The following is a 17,406-nucleotide window of genomic DNA, read 5'->3' as shown; positions in this document are numbered from 1 at the left end:
TCTTCAGCAGGGACAGGGAAGATGGTTAAAATTGATGGGAGGATGGATGGAGCCAAATACAGGACCATTCTGGAAGAAAACCTGATGGAGTCTGCAAAAGACCTGAGACTGGGACAGAGATTTGTCTTCCAACAAGACAATGATCCAAGACATAAAGCAAAATCTACAATGGAATGGTTCAAAAATAAACATATCCAGGTGTTAGAATGGCCAAGTCAAAGTCCAGACCTGAATCCAATTGAGAATCTGTGGAAAGAACTGAAAACTGCTGTTCACAAATGCTCTCCATCCAACCTCACTGAGCTCGAGCTGTTTTGCAAGGAGACATGGGAAAAAATGTCAGTCTCTCGATGTGCAAAACTGATAGAGACATACCCCAAGCGACTTACAGCTGTAATCGCAGAAAAAAGTTGGCGCTACAAAGTATTAACTTAAGGGGGCTGAATAATTTTGCACGCCCAATTTTTCAGTTTTTGATTTGTTAAAAAAGTTTGAAATATCCAATAAATGTCGTTCCACTTCATGATTGTGTCCTACTTGTTGTTGATTCTTCACAAAAAAATACAGTTTTATATCTTTATGTTTGAAGTCTGAAATGTGGCAAAAGGTCGCAAAGTTCAAGGGGGCCGAATACTTTCGCATGGCACTGTATCATGTATTCAGAAAATATTCAGACCCCTTGACTTTTTCCACATTTTCTTACGTTACAGCTTTATTCGAAAATTAATTAAATAAAATTAAATAAAAAATGTTCCTCATCAATCTACACACAATACCCCATAATGACAAAGTAAAACAGAAATACTATAAATATGATCGAGGGAAAGGAGCAAAGTACAGAGAGATCCTTGATGGAAACCTGCACCAGAGTGCTCAAGACCTAAGCCTGGGGTGAAGGTTCACCTTCCAACAGGACAACGACCGTAAGCACACAGTCATGACAACGCAGGAGTGGCTTCAGGACAAGTCTCTGAATGTCCTTGATTGGCCGAGCCAGAGCCTGGACTTGTACTCGGTCTAACATCCCTGTAAAGACCTGAGAATACCTGTGCTGCGATGCTCCCCTTCTAACCCGACAGAGCATGAGAGGATCTACAGAGAAGAACGGGAGAAACTCCCCAAATACAGATGTGCCAAGCTTGTAGCGTCATACTCAAGAAGACTCAAGGCTGTAATTGCTGCCAAATATGTTTCAACAAAGTACTGATAAAGGGTCTGAATACTTACAGTATGTAAATGTGATATTTCAATGTTTTATTTTGAATAAATTAACAAAAAATACAAATGAAACAGTTTTGCTTTGTCATTATGGGATATTGTGTGTAGATTGATGAGGGGAAAAAACGATGTAATTATTTTAAGAATAAGGCTGTAACGTAACAAAATGTGGAAAAAGTCAAGAGGTCTGAATGCTTTCTGAATGCACTGTATTGTGTTATAATAATAAGAGGTCTACCATCCCACATTTTCCCACCATCTGCACGGTATCTGAGAGGATTTGACAGCTGCAACCAATCTGGTAGTAGCTCCACCTTGCTCTCTGATGGGCGAGCTGGAAGTCTCAGCATATTGTTTATACCAACCAAATCCGTTCAGATATTCACAAATGCACATGGCGTAGGGTTTAGGGGTCCATTTGGGATTGGGACACGGTTATTTAAGAGTCACAGTGGTCCATACTCACCATTTTCAAAGGTGGTCCCTGCGATGAATGAAAGCTCAGAGTGGTGCTCGGCTTTGCAGGCGTAGAGGGCCCGAGCCTGCCTGCCTGGGACGCTACAGAGGGTGAGGGAACATGTTATAATTCAACTCACTCGGATACCACATTGGGCACTTTGAGTGTCCCACCACTCTAACTGTCGGGAGCAACGACAGGTGAAGCTCCAACTGTACCAGAGTGTCTTATAACATCGTCGCTCCCATATGGAATGTCTCTGTGTGCCTATAATTCACTTTTCCCTGATAGTCATCAACTGTATAAATACATTTATACAGTTTGACAAGGAAGTTTTTATTTTTTTATCCTTTATTTAACTAGGCAAGTCAGTTAACAACAAATTCTTATTTACAATGACAGCCTCAGAACAGTGGGTTAACTGCCTTGTTCAGGGGCAGAACAACAGATTTTTACCTTGTCAGCTCAAGGATTTGATCTAGCAACCTTTCAGTCACTGGCCCAACACTCTAACCACTAGGCTACCTGCCACCAAAGGCAGCCATCTTGCTTTACAAGAAGTGTGTCCTTGTAAAGCAAAAAGCAGCAACGAATATGCTATATATCCGACAGATATTTACACAGCTCCCCAAAAAAGGCCCATGGTTATTCTGAACCTGTCTAAACCTGACTCAAGGTATTTATAATCTGGAGTATATCTGTCTAGACCTGACTCAAGGTATTTATAATCTGGAGTATATCTGTCTAGACCTGACTCAAGGTATTTAAAACTTTGAGTATATCTGTCTAGACCTGACTCAAGGTATTTAAAACTTTGAGTATATCTGTTGAGTATACAAATGCACATGTCCCACCCTCTGCACGGTATCTAGACCTGACTCAAGGTATTTAAAACTTTGAGTATATCTGTTTCAGACCTGACTCAAGAATTTATAATCTGGAGTATATCTGTCTAGACCTGACTCAAGGTATTTATAATCTGGAGTATATCTGTCTAGACCTGACTCAAGGTATTTATAATCTGGAGTATATCTGTCTAGACCTGACTCAAGGTATTTATAATCTGGAGTATATCTGTCTAGACCTGACTCAAGGTATTTATAATCTGGAGTATATCTGTCTAGACCTGACTCAAGGTATTTATAATCTGGAGTATATCTGTCTAGACCTGACTCAAGGTATTTATAATCTGGAGTATATCTGTCTAGACCTGACTCAAGGTATTTATAATCTGGAGTATATCTGTCTAGACCTGACTCAAGGTATTTATAATCTGGAGTATATCTGTCTAGACCTGACTCAAGGTATTTATAATCTGGCCCAGTATATCTGTCTAGACCTGACTCAACCTGACTCAGGTATTTATAATCTGGAGTATATCTGTCTAGACCTGACTCAAGGTATTTAAAACTTTGAGTATATCTGTCTAGACCTGACTCAAGGTATTTAAAACTTTGAGTATATCTGTCTAGACCTGACTCAAGGTATTTATAATCTGGAGTATATCTGTCTAGACCTGACTCAAGGTATTTATAATCTGGAGTATATCTGTCTAGACCTGACTCAAGGTATTTATAATCTGGAGTATATCTGTCTAGACCTGACTCAAGGTATTTATAATCTGGAGTATATCTGTCTAGACCTGACTCAAGGTATTTATAATCTGGAGTATATCTGTCTAGACCTGACTCAAGGTATTTATAATCTGGAGTATATCTGTCTAGACCTGACTCAAGGTATTTATAATCTGGAGTATATCTGTCTAGACCTGACTCATGGTATTTATAATCTGGATTATATCTGTCTAGACCTGACTCAAGGTATTTATAATCTGGAGTATATCTGTCTAGACCTGACTCATGGTATTTATAATCTGGAGTATATCTGTCTAGACCTGACTCATGGTATTTATATTATGGAGTTTATCTGAATTACCTGCCTACATGCATAACCATTTTTGGAAATCTGATAGACTGGCTGTATCCTGAATCAACCAAAGATGAGCCCGTGATCCACCTTACACCTTACTATAACTCTTCACACAACTGAGCCAAGCTGAGCTGAGCTGTACTGGCTGGCCTGGTTACACGTCTGCCGTTGTTTCTGGGAAGGAATAAATTAACCTGAGCTAGTATAGTGCAATTCAAATTGGCGTGATAGTGTGAACAGGGTAAGCCTCTCAGGGTGATCAGGAACTATCTGTCAGTGATCATACACGTTTGTGGGGGTGGGGCAGAGGGGGTGCAGCAGTGAGGCGGAGCTAAGGTCCAGAATTGGCATCGTGAGTAGAAGGTGCAACCGAAGATGGCGTGTTGGGAGGAGGTGGTGACAGACCTGATGGGGGAGGAGTCACTGGAGGTGGAGGAGGCTGGCTGGGGGCTGGAGGGTGCGGAGAACATCGGCCAGGAGGGGGAACGTGGTGAGGTGGGGCTGGGTGAGGCTGGGCTGAGAGACACACATACACAACATCCACTGTGACTAGACTGTCAGCGACTACATGGAGTGGTTATACTATATCCAGTATCTAGTGAGACAACCCGTACAGGCTGCATACATGCATCAGCTGGAACTAAGCATTAGCTGGAACTAAGCATCAGCTAAAACTAAGCATCAGCTGGAACTAAGCATCAGCTGGAACTAAGCATCAACTGGAACTAAGCATCAGTTAAAACTAAGCATCAGCTGGAACTAAGCATCAGCTGGAACTAAGCATCAACTGGAACTAAGCATCAGCTAAAACTAAGCATCAGCTGGAACTAAGCATCAGCTGGAACTAAGCATCAGTTAAAACTAAGCATCAGCTGGAACTAAGCATCAGCTGGAACTAAGCATCAGCTGGAACTAAGCATCAGCTGGAACTAAGCATCAGCTGGGACTAAGCATCAACTAGAACTAAGCATCAACTAGAACTAAGCATCAACTGGAACTAAGCATCAGCTGGAACTAAGCATCAGCTGGAACTAAGCATCAGCTGGAACTAAGCATCAGCTGGAACTAAGCATCAGCTGGAACTAAGCATCAACTAGAACTAAGCATCAGCTGGAACTAAGCATACGCTGGAACTAAGCATACGCTGGGACTAAGCATCAGCTGGGACTAAGCATCAACTAGAACTAAGCATCAACTGGAACTAAGCATCAGCTGGAACTAAGCATCAGCTGGAACTAAGCATCAGCTGGAACTAAACATCAGCTAGAACTAAGCATCAGCTGGAACTAAGCATCAACTAGAACTAAGCATCAACTAGAACTAAGCATCAGCTGGAACTGAGCATCAGCTGGAACTAAGCATCAGCTGGAACTAAGCATCAACTAGAACTAAGCATCAACTAGAACTAATCATCAGCTGGAACTGAGCATCAGCTGGAACTAAGCATCAACTAGAACTAAGCATCAACTGGAACTGAGCATCAGCTGGAACTGAGCATCAGCTGGAACTAAGCATCAGCTGGAACTTGGTTGTTCTTTGTTTCAGATGCAAGTAAACAATGGTAATTCCCATTAGACTAGAGTTGTCATAGTTTGATGACATCTGTGATATAATATATCTGATTGTGAACAAAGATCAGGGTGCATTTTAATTATAGCTCAGTACGTATTGAGTTGGAACTGGTAAGAACGCTAGGTGATTTGTTATTGTGATGGCACGGACACATCTTGACTGAACTATCTTGTTATTTGTGATAGATTCGTGTCATTGGTTAGTGGCGAAAGGGTGTGAAGAAGACGTCCATACCTCGTTGGGATACTGGTGCGGCTCTTTGGGTTCAGCCTGGAATCACAATGGAGGAGTGAGTTAGTCATGCTGCTTCACATTACACTGTAGTGAAGAGGTTATTAATGAGGCATGCTGATGCCTACAGTATATTTAATCATGCATAGGGTCACTGTGCCGCTATGTGCAGTTACTTTTAGAAACAGCCATTAGTGACAACAGTGTAATCCATGAATAATACTTTCCACATAGCAAGCTCTGCCTGTTGTAACAACCTCCCACAAACTGACTGACCCAATCTGCCACACAGGAAATACCCCAAGGTGTTCAGATAAATATTTGGTTGTTTTTTTAAGGTTTCAAACCAATCTTATAATCTACATCAGATACACATCTACCTTTGTTTGTCTACCATTTTTAATTCAAAGCAAATGCATCTTGTTCTTTCAACACAGCGGCATATATCTCTGCCATTCCCCTGCCTAGCAGCAAATCTCTGCTCCTCCTCCCAGAGCGGCACGCTTCGCCTGAGCTGGCTTAATGAAACTGATCCCATGTTTTTTTCACATCGTCCATCAATCTTGACAACATCATTCAATTACAGTGCACCAGGCCCAGAGAGCTTTATCAGATGGGGTATCAACACTGCCAGACTAAATAAAGATTACCGTATTACGCCTAGTCTGCTACCCCCCTAGGTTACAAAACAGCCTGTAGGCCAAATGTAACGCAGGATATTACTGGTCAGGGCAGGGGGCCTTGTTGCATTAATGGAGAGAACACAGGCAGGGCAAGTGAAATGTCAACACAGTTCTCCTGCAACAGCGTAATCAAATTAAGATCCTACATCTGTAGTGTTTTCCACTACGTCTCCAAGAATTCCACTTTGTAAGAAGGAAAGTCACCTTTAGCAGCATTATGAGTAACTTATATTTGTACTCCCAAAGCCTGTAATAACTGTATTACTCTGTCATCTGTCTGTTTATGATGTCTGAATGGCTCTCAGCATATTATTGGTGCGTTTCTCAACCTTTGGAAATACTTCATGTGTCTGAGAATTCTAATTCCATCTGGTTTGTGTTCTTGTCTGCAAAGGGTCAGCTGAATTTAGTACCTCTCTCATTAGAACAATTGGCTACAGATCCGTCACTAATCCATAACTGGACATATTGCTGTCCATGTCTTGTTTTTATGACCTGCTCCCTTCACTAACCAAGGTTCTAGAATCCTGACCTGAGACAATAAATTCTACAGTTCTGCCAGTCCCCAGACGTGGATTAACCAGTCCAAGGCTACTTTCTTCTATTTACCATTCTTGAGAGAGACAGAGAGAGAGAGAGAAAGAGAGACAGAAAGAGACAGCTCTACTGAGAGAGAGAGAGAGAGAGACAGAAAGAGACAGCTCTACTGAGAGAGAGAGAGAGAGACAGAGAGAGACAGCTCTACTGAGAGAGAGAGAGAGAGAGAGAGAGAGAGAGAGACAGCTCTACTGAGAGAGAGAGAGAGAGAGAGAGAGAGACAGAGAGAGAGAGAGAGAGACAGAGAGAGACAGCTCTACTGAGAGAGAGAGGAGAGAGAGAGACAGAGAGAGAGAGAGACAGCTCTACTGAGAGAGAGGAGAGAGAGACAGAGAGAGAGAGAGAGATAGCTCTACTGAGAGAGAGGAGAGAGAGACAGAGAGAGATAAAGAGAGGGATGGAGAGAGCGTTAGCTCCTCGAGAGACTGTAGTCGCGGCAGAACTTGCTTCGACTGGCCCTGGTGAGTGATGCCTCTTTGTACAACTGGCTGGCTAGGAGAAATGGAAATATTTTGATGACACGTTTTCAATAACATTTTTAAGGTCTGAGTCACCAGGGATTCTAGTCTTGTGTGTTTTTCTCAGTTGTAATTCAGCCCTGTGCTACACCACCCCTTCTAATAAAACAGAATAGGAAGAAACAATAACAGCTGAGATCCCCAGAGGAAAAGACTGACCCTGCCATGGGGTTATTGCTGAGGCCAAGCAAAGGACCTGTAAGTTCCGGCTTAACCAAAACCAACAGATGGAACTTTGAAGGGTTTTGTGTTAAATCATAATTTCAACAACTGATAAAACTACAAAGACAGACAAGACCGAAACGAAACTCAAGGTGCATTATTAAAAGTCATATTACTCTCAGAGGTGGTTTTGGATGGCGTGAAATTATGTCTCTTTAATGATGTTTCCACTGAGGTCAGGGGTCAAGGTCTTCCTAGAACTTGTAAGTGGTACCAGAGTTACTATTATGAGCTGTGATACAGCTTATCAGACATACACTGATTGTACAAAACATTAAGAACACCTTCCTAATATTGAGTTGCACCCCACCCCTTTTGCCCTCAGCGCAGACTCAATTAGTTGGGGCATGGACTCTACAAGGTGTCAAAGGCATTACACATGGATGCTGGCCCATGTTGACTATAATGCTTCTGACAGTTGTGTCAAGTTGGCTGGATGTCCTTTGGGTGGTGGACTATTCTTGATACACACAGGAAACTGTGTGATAAACCAAGCAGTGTTGCTTGTCACAAACCAGTGCGCCAAGCACCTACAATCATACCCTGTCTTGCCCATTCACTCTCTGAATGACACACATACACAATCAATGTCTCGATTGTCTCAAGGCTTAATAATCCTTATTTGACCTGTCCTCCCCTTCATCTACACTGATTGAAGTGGATTTGTTAACTAATTACATCAAGAAGGGATCATAGCTTTCACCTGGATTCACCTGGTCAGTCTATCCCATGGAAAGAGCAGGTGTTGCCAATGTTTTGTTCACTCAGTGTAAAGGTGTGTCACGACTCCTGCCGAAGGTGGCTCCCCTGCCTGTACGGGCGGCGATCGGCGGTCGTCCTCGCCGGTCTACTAGCCGCCACCGATCCCTTTTTCCTTTTCGTTTTGTCTTATTGGTTGCAGCTGTTCCCTGTTTCGTTTATTCATTTATGTCTATTTAAGCCTGTTAGGTCCGCCTAGGTTTGTGCGGGATTGTTACTCTGTTGGTTGTGGATGTGTTTGCGTGTTTGTTTTCTTACATTACATTACATTTAAGTCATTTAGCAGACGCTCTTATCCAGAGCGACTTACAAATTGGTGCATTCACCTTATGACATCCAGTGGAACAACCACTTTAAGGTGTGTCTGGGGCTGTTTGGGGTTTTAGGCTGTTTCAGCTGATGTACGAAGGGCTTTAAATAAATTTGTTTACAATAGTGCATCTAAATATTTTAAGGGGGGGGTTTACTTTATCCTATCCTAGGTATTCCTTAAAGAGGTGGGGTTTCTGTGTGTTTGGGCTGGTCTGTTTTGGTCCTGTGTTTGGGCTGGTCTGTTTGGTCCTGTGTTTGGGCTGGTCTGTTTTATGTTTGTTTTCTCTGAACTGTTTGGTCCTGTGTTTGGGCTGGTCTGTTTTATGCGCCCTGTATTTTGGCGTGACCGTTTTGTGCCGGAGAATAAATATTACGATTTACCGAACCCTCTGCTCTCTGCACCAGTAGGCGAGCATTGGTGTGGCAAGTAGCCTAGTGGTTAGAGCGTTGGGCCATTAACTGAAAGGTTGCTAGATTAAATCCCCAAGCTGACAAGTTAAAAATCTGTCATTGTAAACAAGAATATTGTGCCTAATAAAAAAATGTAATGAAACCAAGTCACTGTACAGGCTAGCAATGAATGAAACCAAGTCTCTGTACAGGCTAGCATTGAATGAAACCAAGTCTCTGTACAGGCTAGCATTGAATGAAACCAAGTCTCTGTACAGGCTAGCATTGAATGAAACCAAGTCACTGTATGTACAGGCTAGCAATGAATAATAATAATAATAATAATAATAATGAAACCAAGTCACTGTATGTACAGGCTAGCAATGAATGAAACCAAGTCTCTGTACAGGCTAGCATTGAATGAAACCAAGTCTCTGTACAGGCTAGCATTGAATGAAACCAAGTCACTGTATGTACAGGCTAGCAATGAATGAAACCAAGTCTCTGTACAGGCTAGCATTGAATGAAACCAAGTCTCTGTACAGGCTAGCATTGAATGAAACCAAGTCTATGTACAGGCTAGCATTGAATGAAACCAAGTCTATGTACAGGCAGGCTAGCAAGTCTGAATGAAAACCAAGTCTCTGTACAGGCTAGCAATGAATGAAACCAAGTCTCTGTACAGGCTAGCAATGAATGAAACCAAGTCTATGTACAGGCTAGCATTGAATGAAACCAAGTCTCTGTACAGGCTAGCATTGAATGAAACCAAGAATGAAACATTGAATGAAACCAAGTCTCTGTACAGGCTAGCAATGAATGAAACCAAGTCTCTGTACAGGCTAGCATTGAATGAAACCAAGTCTCTGTACAGGCTAGCATTGAATGAAACCAAGTCTCTGTACAGGCTAGCATTGAATGAAACCAAGTCTATGTACAGGCTAGCATTGAATGAAACCAAGTCTCTGTACAGGCTAGCATTGAATGAAACCAAGTCTATGTACAGGCTAGCATTGAATGAAACCAAGTCTCTGTACAGGCTAGCATTGAATGAAACCAAGTCTCTGTACAGGCTAGCATTGAATGAAACCAAGTCTCTGTACAGGCTAGCATTGAATGAAACCAAGTCTCTGTACAGGCTAGCATTGAATGAAACCAAGTCTCTGTACAGGCTAGCATTGAATGAAACCAAGTCACTGTATGTACAGGCTAGCATTGAATGAAACCAAGTCTCTGTACAGGCTAGCATTGAATGAAACCAAGTCTCTGTACAGGCTAGCATTGAATGAAACCAAGTCTCTGTACAGGCTAGCATTGAATGAAACCAAGTCTCTGTACAGGCTAGCATTGAATGAAACCAAGTCTCTGTACAGGCTAGCATTGAATGAAACCAAGTCTCTGTACAGGCTAGCATTGAATGAAACCAAGTCTCTGTACAGGCTAGCATTGAATGAAACCAAGTCTCATGTACAGGCTAGCATTGAATGAAACCAAGTCTCTGTACAGGCTAGCATTGAATGAAACCAAGTCTCTGTACAGGCTAGCATTGAATGAAACCAAGTCTCTGTACAGGCTAGCATTGAATGAAACCAAGTCTATGTACAGGCTAGCATTGAATGAAACCAAGTCTCTGTACAGGCTAGCATTGAATGAAACCAAGTCTCTGTACAGGCTAGCATTGAATGAAACCAAGTCTCTGTACAGGCATTGAAGAAACAAGTCTGAATGAAACCAAGTCTCTGTACAGGCTAGCATTGAAGGAAACCAAGTCTATGTACAGGCTAGCATTGAATGAAACCAAGTCTCTGTACAGGCTAGCATTGAATGAAACCAAGTCTCTGTACAGGCTAGCATTGAATGAAACCAAGTCTCTGTACAGGCTAGCATTGAATGAAACCAAGTCTATGTACAGGCTAGCATTGAATGAAACCAAGTCTCTGTACAGGCTAGCATTGAATGAAACCAAGTCTCTGTACAGGCTAGCATTGAATGAAACCAAGTCTATGTACAGGCTAGCATTGAATGAAACCAAGTCTCTGTACAGGCTAGCATTGAATGAAACCAAGTCTCTGTACAGGCTAGCATTGAATGAAACCAAGTCTCTGTACAGGCTAGCATTGAATGAAACCAAGTCTCTGTACAGGCTAGCATTGAATGAAACCAAGTCTATGTACAGGCTAGCATTGAATGAAACCAAGTCTCTGTACAGGCTAGCATTGAATGAAACCAAGTCTCTGTACAGGCTAGCATTGAATGAAACCAAGTCTATGTACAGGCTAGCATTGAATGAAACCAAGTCTCTGTACAGGCTAGCATTGAATGAAACCAAGTCTCTGTACAGGCTAGCATTGAATGAAACCAAGTCTCTGTACAGGCTAGCATTGAATGAAACCAAGTCTCTGTACAGGCTAGCATTGAATGAAACCAAGTCTATGTACAGGCTAGCATTGAATGAAACCAAGTCTCTGTACAGGCTAGCATTGAATGAAACCAAGTCTCTGTACAGGCTAGCATTGAATGAAACCAAGTCTATGTACAGGCTAGCATTGAATGAAACCAAGTCTCTGTACAGGCTAGCATTGAATGAAACCAAGTCTCTGTACAGGCTAGCATTGAATGAAACCAAGTCTCTGTACAGGCTAGCATTGAATGAAACCAAGTCTCTGTACAGGCTAGCATTGAATGAAACCAAGTCTCTGTACAGGCTAGCATTGAATGAAACCAAGTCTATGTACAGGCTAGCAATTGAATGAAACCAAGTCTATGTACAGGCTAGCATTGAATGAAACCAAGTCTCTGTACAGGCTAGCATTGAATGAAACCAAGTCTGTACAGGCTAGCATTGAATGAAACCAAGTCTCTGTACAGGCTAGCAATGAATGAAACCAAGTCTCTGTACAGGCTAGCATTGAATGAAACCAAGTCTCTGTACAGGCTAGCAATGAATGAAACCAAGTCTCTGTACAGGCTAGCATTGAATGAAACCAAGTCTCTGTACAGGCTAGCATTGAATGAAACCAAGTCTATGTACAGGCTAGCAATGAATGAAACCAAGTCTATGTACAGGCTAGCAATGAATGAAACCAAGTCTCTGTACAGGCTAGCAATGAATGAAACCAAGTCTCTGTACAGGCTAGCAATGAATGACCCCAAGTCTCTGTACAGGCTAGCATTGAATGAAACCAAGTCTCTGTACAGGCTAGCAATAAATGAAACCAAGTCTCTGTACAGGCTAGCATTGAATGAAACCAAGTCTCTGTACAGGCTAGCATTGAATGAAACCAAGTCTATGTACAGGCTAGCATTGAATGAAACCAAGTCTCTGTACAGGCTAGCATTGAATGAAACCAAGTCTCTGTACAGGCTAGCATTGAATGAAACCAAGTCTATGTACAGGCTAGCATTGAATGAAACCAAGTCTATGTACAGGCTAGAATTGAATGAAACCAAGTCTCTGTACAGGCTAGCATTGAATGAAACCAAGTCTATGTACAGGCTAGCATTGAATGAAACCAAGTCTCTGTACAGGCTAGCATTGAATGAAACCAAGTCTATGTACAGGCTAGCATTGAATGAAACCAAGTCTCTGTACAGGCTAGCATTGAATGAAACCAAGTCTCTGTACAGGCTAGCATTGAATGAAACCAAGTCTCTGTACAGGCTAGCATTGAATGAAACCAAGTCTCTGTACTGGCTAGCATTGAATGAAACCAAGTCTATGTACAGGCTAGCATTGAATGAAACCAAGTCTCTGTACAGGCTAGCATTGAATGAAACCAAGTCTCTGTACAGGCTAGCATTGAATGAAACCAAGTCTATGTACAGGCTAGCATTGAATGAAACCAAGTCTCTGTACAGGCTAGCATTGAATGAAACAAAGTCTCTGTACAGGCTAGCATTGAATGAAACCAAGTCTATGTACAGGCTAGCATTGAATGAAACCAAGTCTCTGTACAGGCTAGCATTGAATGAAACAAAGTCTCTGTACAGGCTAGCATTGAATGAAACCAAGTCTCTGTACAGGCTAGCATTGAATGAAACCAAGTCTCTGTACAGGCTAGCATTGAATGAAACCAAGTCTCTGTACAGGCTAGCATTGAATGAAACCAAGTCTATGTACAGGCTAGCATTGAATGAAACCAAGTCTATGTACAGGCTAGCAATGAATGAAACCAAGTCTCTGTACAGGCTAGCAATGAATGAAACCAAGTCTCTGTACAGGCTAGCATTGAATGAAACCAAGTCTATGTACAGGCTAGCAATGAATGAAACCAAGTCTATGTACAGGCTAGCAATGAATGAAACCAAGTCTCTGTACAGGCTAGCATTGAATGAAACCAAGTCTATGTACAGGCTAGCAATGAATGAAACCAAGTCTATGTACAGGCTAGCAATGAATGAAACCAAGTCTCTGTACAGGCTAGCATTGAATGAAACCAAGTCTCTATACAGGCTAGCAATGAATGAAACCAAGTCTCTGTACAGGCTAGCATTGAATGAAACCAAGTCTCTGTACAGGCTAGCAATGAATGAAACCAAGTCTATGTACAGGCTAGCAATGAATGAAACCAAGTCTATGTACAGGCTAGCAATGAATGAAACCAAGTCTCTGTACAGGCTAGCAATGAATGAAACCAAGTCTCTGTACAGGCTAGCAATGAATGACCCCAAGTCTCTGTACAGGCTAGCATTGAATGAAACCAAGTCTCTGTACAGGCTAGCAATAAATGAAACCAAGTCTCTGTACAGGCTAGCATTGAGTGAAACCAAGTCTCTGTACAGGCTAGCATTGAATGAAACCAAGTCTATGTACAGGCTAGCAATGAATGAAACCAAGTCTATGTACAGGCTAGCAATGAATGAAACCAAGTCTATGTACAGGCTAGCAATGAATGAAACCAAGTCTCTGTACAGGCTAGCAATGAATGAAACCAAGTCTCTGTACAGGCTAGCATTGAATGAAACCAAGTCACTGTATGTACAGGCTAGCATTGAATGAAACCAAGTCTATGTACAGGCTAGCAATGAATGAAACCAGGTCTCTGTACAGGCTAGCAATGAATGAAACCAAGTCTCTGTACAGGCTAGCAATGACTGAAACCAAGTCTCTGTACAGGCTAGCAATGAATGACCCCAAGTCTCTGTACAGGCTAGCATTGAATGAAACCAAGTCTATGTACAGGCTAGCATTGAATGAAACCAAGTCTCTGTACAGGCTAGCATTGAATGAAACCAAGTCTCTGTACAGGCTAGCAATGAATGAAACCAAGTCTCTGTACAGGCTAGCATTGAATGAAACCAAGTCTCTGTACAGGCTAGCAATGAATGAAACCAAGTCTCTGTACAGGCTAGCATTGAATGAAACCAAGTCACTGTACAGGCTAGCAATGAATGAAACCAAGTCTCTGTACAGGCTAGCATTGAATGAAACCAAGTCTCTATACAGGCTAGCAATGAATGAAACCAAGTCTCTGTACAGGCTAGCATTGAATGAAACCAAGTCTCTGTACAGGCTAGCAATGAATGAAACCAAGTCTATGTACAGGCTAGCAATGAATGAAACCAAGTCTATGTACAGGCTAGCATTGAATGAAACCAAGTCTCTATACAGGCTAGCATTGAATGAAACCAAGTCTCTGTACAGGCTAGCATTGAATGAAACCAAGTCTCTGTACAGGCTAGCATTGAATGAAACCAAGTCTATGTACAGGCTAGCATTGAATGAAACCAAGTCTATGTACAGGCTAGCATTGAATGAAACCAAGTCTATGTACAGGCTAGCAATGAATGAAACCAAGTCTCTGTACAGGCTAGCATTGAATGAAACCAAGTCTATGTACAGGCTAGCAATGAACCAGTTGAACAAGGTTCCAGTTGTTATGTGAGAGCAGAAGGTCTCCCCTGCTTCCCCCTGAGAGTTCTGCTCTCTCTCGCTCCACAACACCTTTCAGATAATCAGCACAGGGAGTTAAAGAAACACTTGTAATATGAGTCAGTTTTCTGCTGTAAAAAAGCCGCAACACTGTTCAAATCTGACCTTCAACTAATGAAACATAGTTGTTCCTTGATAAACCCATTGATGATTTAGTCAGCTGTTTCATGGCCTTTCGCTGCATGCCAGTACTGAGTGGATGAACTCTTGATTTACCAAGCCACTGTATTTGCTTTCTGAGAGGAAATCTTGCTTTTAACCTATTTTTGTTAAGCTAAATAACTGGTTGTTGTCAAACAATCAAATTGCTTGTGAAGGTTTGATTAAAAGAAAACTCCTAAAAGGGTCGTTTGCGGGGGGCATTTGGGCATTTGGGCATTTTGGAGTACTTATTTTTCTAGATGTGTATTTATTGAAATGTATTTGGGTCCATTTTCCCATTCTAAATCAATGAATGTTCCATTATGATAACATTATGTCACCAGTAGGAGTAGTAACAGCAATGACAAATGTTTGGTTATTTAGGATTTTTTTAATCGAGGCAACAGATGCTCAAATCTAATGTCATTAACCCTTTTAAAATGATTTACTGAAGTGATAATTAATAATTTAGCTCACAATGTAATTTCCTCCATTTAAATTGACTAAAACTAAGTGACACTTTGGATCCAGACTCACCATATGATCAATGGAATCCTCAAATAAACCATTTTGTGAATGCACCCACAGATTGTTTTGAGGAGATGGGAAACTCCATTGGAATTGTATTAACGTCCATTGTGTATATTGCCCATACGTCGTCAATGGGCCGTACAGTTCATTGTGGGACAAGGAGTGAATGCGAGCCAATTGTGCGCAAGCTCAAAAACCCAACATCAGCATGAATTTCATTAACAAGGATTACAACATTACAAATATTTTCTGAGATGTGAGATTATGAACTTGTTTTCTGTAATATTGTATAGCTTTGGAATCGTGACATTACATACACTTGAGGAAAATAGGCATGTTTCTCGACTCGTACCCTGACTTTGAGAAGGGATTGCGTGATGATTAGCTTAGCAACTGCGTGACACAGCATGACAACGTGAATGTGATTGGCCAACAGTCTGCTTGGTGGGGGGGGGGTATTCGTTTCTCCATTCATTGCCCAATGAGATGATCTATCTCCTCCTTTCTCCAATATCTCTGATGCACTATTTTGTGAATGCGCCATGTTGTGAATTTTATTTTTTTAAATGACCTTTATTTAACTAGGCAGGTCAGTTAATAAGAACAAATTCTTATTTTCAATGACAGCCTAGGAACAGTGGGTTAACTGCCTGTTCAGGGGCAGAACGACAGATTTGTACCTTGTCAGCTCGGGGGTTTGAACTTGCAACCTTCCGGTTACTAGTCCAACGCTCTAACCACTAGGTTACCCTGCTGCCCCAATGCGCCATGTTGTGAATGCGCCATGTTGTGAATGCGCCATGTTGTGAATGCGCCATGTTATGAAGGTGCCATGTTGTGAATGTGCCATGTTGTGAATGCGCCATGTTATGAAGGTGCCATGTTATGAATGTGCCATGTTGTGAATGCGCCATGTTGTGAATGCGCCATGTTGTGAATGCACCATGTTGTCGTTAAAACTACGATCCATTATGACCCATTATCAGAAACCTGTTCAGGATAGCTGCTAGCCTCAGCGGAGAAACATACTGACAACACGATGTCTCTCTCTCCATCTCTTGTCCTACATTTGATATTTTGGGGAATTAAGTGTGTTCCAAACGGCCATCAGATTGTGGCTCAAAATCAATTTCTTATTCAATCTGCTGTGTCCACTTCCTGTTCTGAGAGGGAGTGGGGGGTTAAGGGGGAGAGAGAGTGGGAGAAAGAGAGAGAGAAAGGGATAGAGAGAGAGCAAGGGAGGGAGGGAGGGACAGAGAGGGAGAGGGGGAGAATGAGAAAAAGAGAGGGAGGAAGTGAGAGAGAGAGAGAGAGAGAGGGGGAGAGAAAGAGAGAGACAGAGAGAGAGAAGCGGAGGGAGAACAGGAGAGGGAGGAAGAGAGACAGAGAGAGAGAGGAAGGAGAGAGGGAGAAAGAGATAGAGAGACAGAGAGAGAGAGTGATAGAAAGAAAGAGCGAGAGAGAGAAGCAGGGAGAGAGAGAGAGGATCACACTGCAAATGGACCCATTCTCCTCAGTGCCAACACCTCCAAACATGACCTTAAGGGAAAGAAAATACATGAGAACAGAGCTCTGAAGATGAGACATAATCAGTGGGAGAGCAAGCGCGAAAGAAGAAGTATGAGAGAGACAGAATTGAGTATAGCCAATCTTTTGTGGTTTTGGAGAGACATCTCACTTCTCCCAGTGAGTTAAATTACTTTTGTCAACCTTCAAGAGATTTCACAAGGTAAGATCATTTTCCATCAGAGATGTCTTCTATCAACACTCGGGGGAGTATTATGTCAATGCAGAGAAAGAGTCGGAGAGGAGGGGGAGGAAAGAAACAGAGAGGAGGGTGAAGAAATAGACAGAGAGGGGGGTGAAGAAATAGACAGAGGAGGGTGAAGAAAGAGAGTGTGGGAAGAAAGAGAG

General features: G+C 42.1%; 1 protein-coding gene across 3 annotated transcripts in view; it reads right to left on the bottom strand.

Annotated features, from left to right (window-relative positions):
* The window catches only part of LOC124014129 (rho GTPase-activating protein 26-like), a 173,781-nt gene that overhangs the window by 3,209 nt on the left and 153,166 nt on the right, over positions 1–17,406 (bottom strand). For 2 of the 3 annotated variants that reach the window (XM_046328875.1, XM_046328866.1), the window contains exons 21-23: positions 5,411–5,446; positions 4,010–4,120; positions 1,685–1,776 (exon numbers count right to left, since the gene is read on the bottom strand). In XM_046328875.1, the coding sequence (XP_046184831.1) occupies positions 1,685–1,776; positions 4,010–4,120; positions 5,411–5,446 (239 nt within the window). The remainder of the gene's footprint in view (positions 1–1,684; positions 1,777–4,009; positions 4,121–5,410; positions 5,447–17,406) is intronic. The other variant, XM_046328882.1, reaches the window with a different exon arrangement.

Source organism: Oncorhynchus gorbuscha, linkage group LG02 (genome assembly GCF_021184085.1).
Source record: "Oncorhynchus gorbuscha isolate QuinsamMale2020 ecotype Even-year linkage group LG02, OgorEven_v1.0, whole genome shotgun sequence".
In the NCBI taxonomy this organism is placed as follows: domain Eukaryota; kingdom Metazoa; phylum Chordata; class Actinopteri; order Salmoniformes; family Salmonidae; genus Oncorhynchus; species Oncorhynchus gorbuscha.
This window is presented reverse-complemented; position numbering and strand designations above follow the sequence as displayed.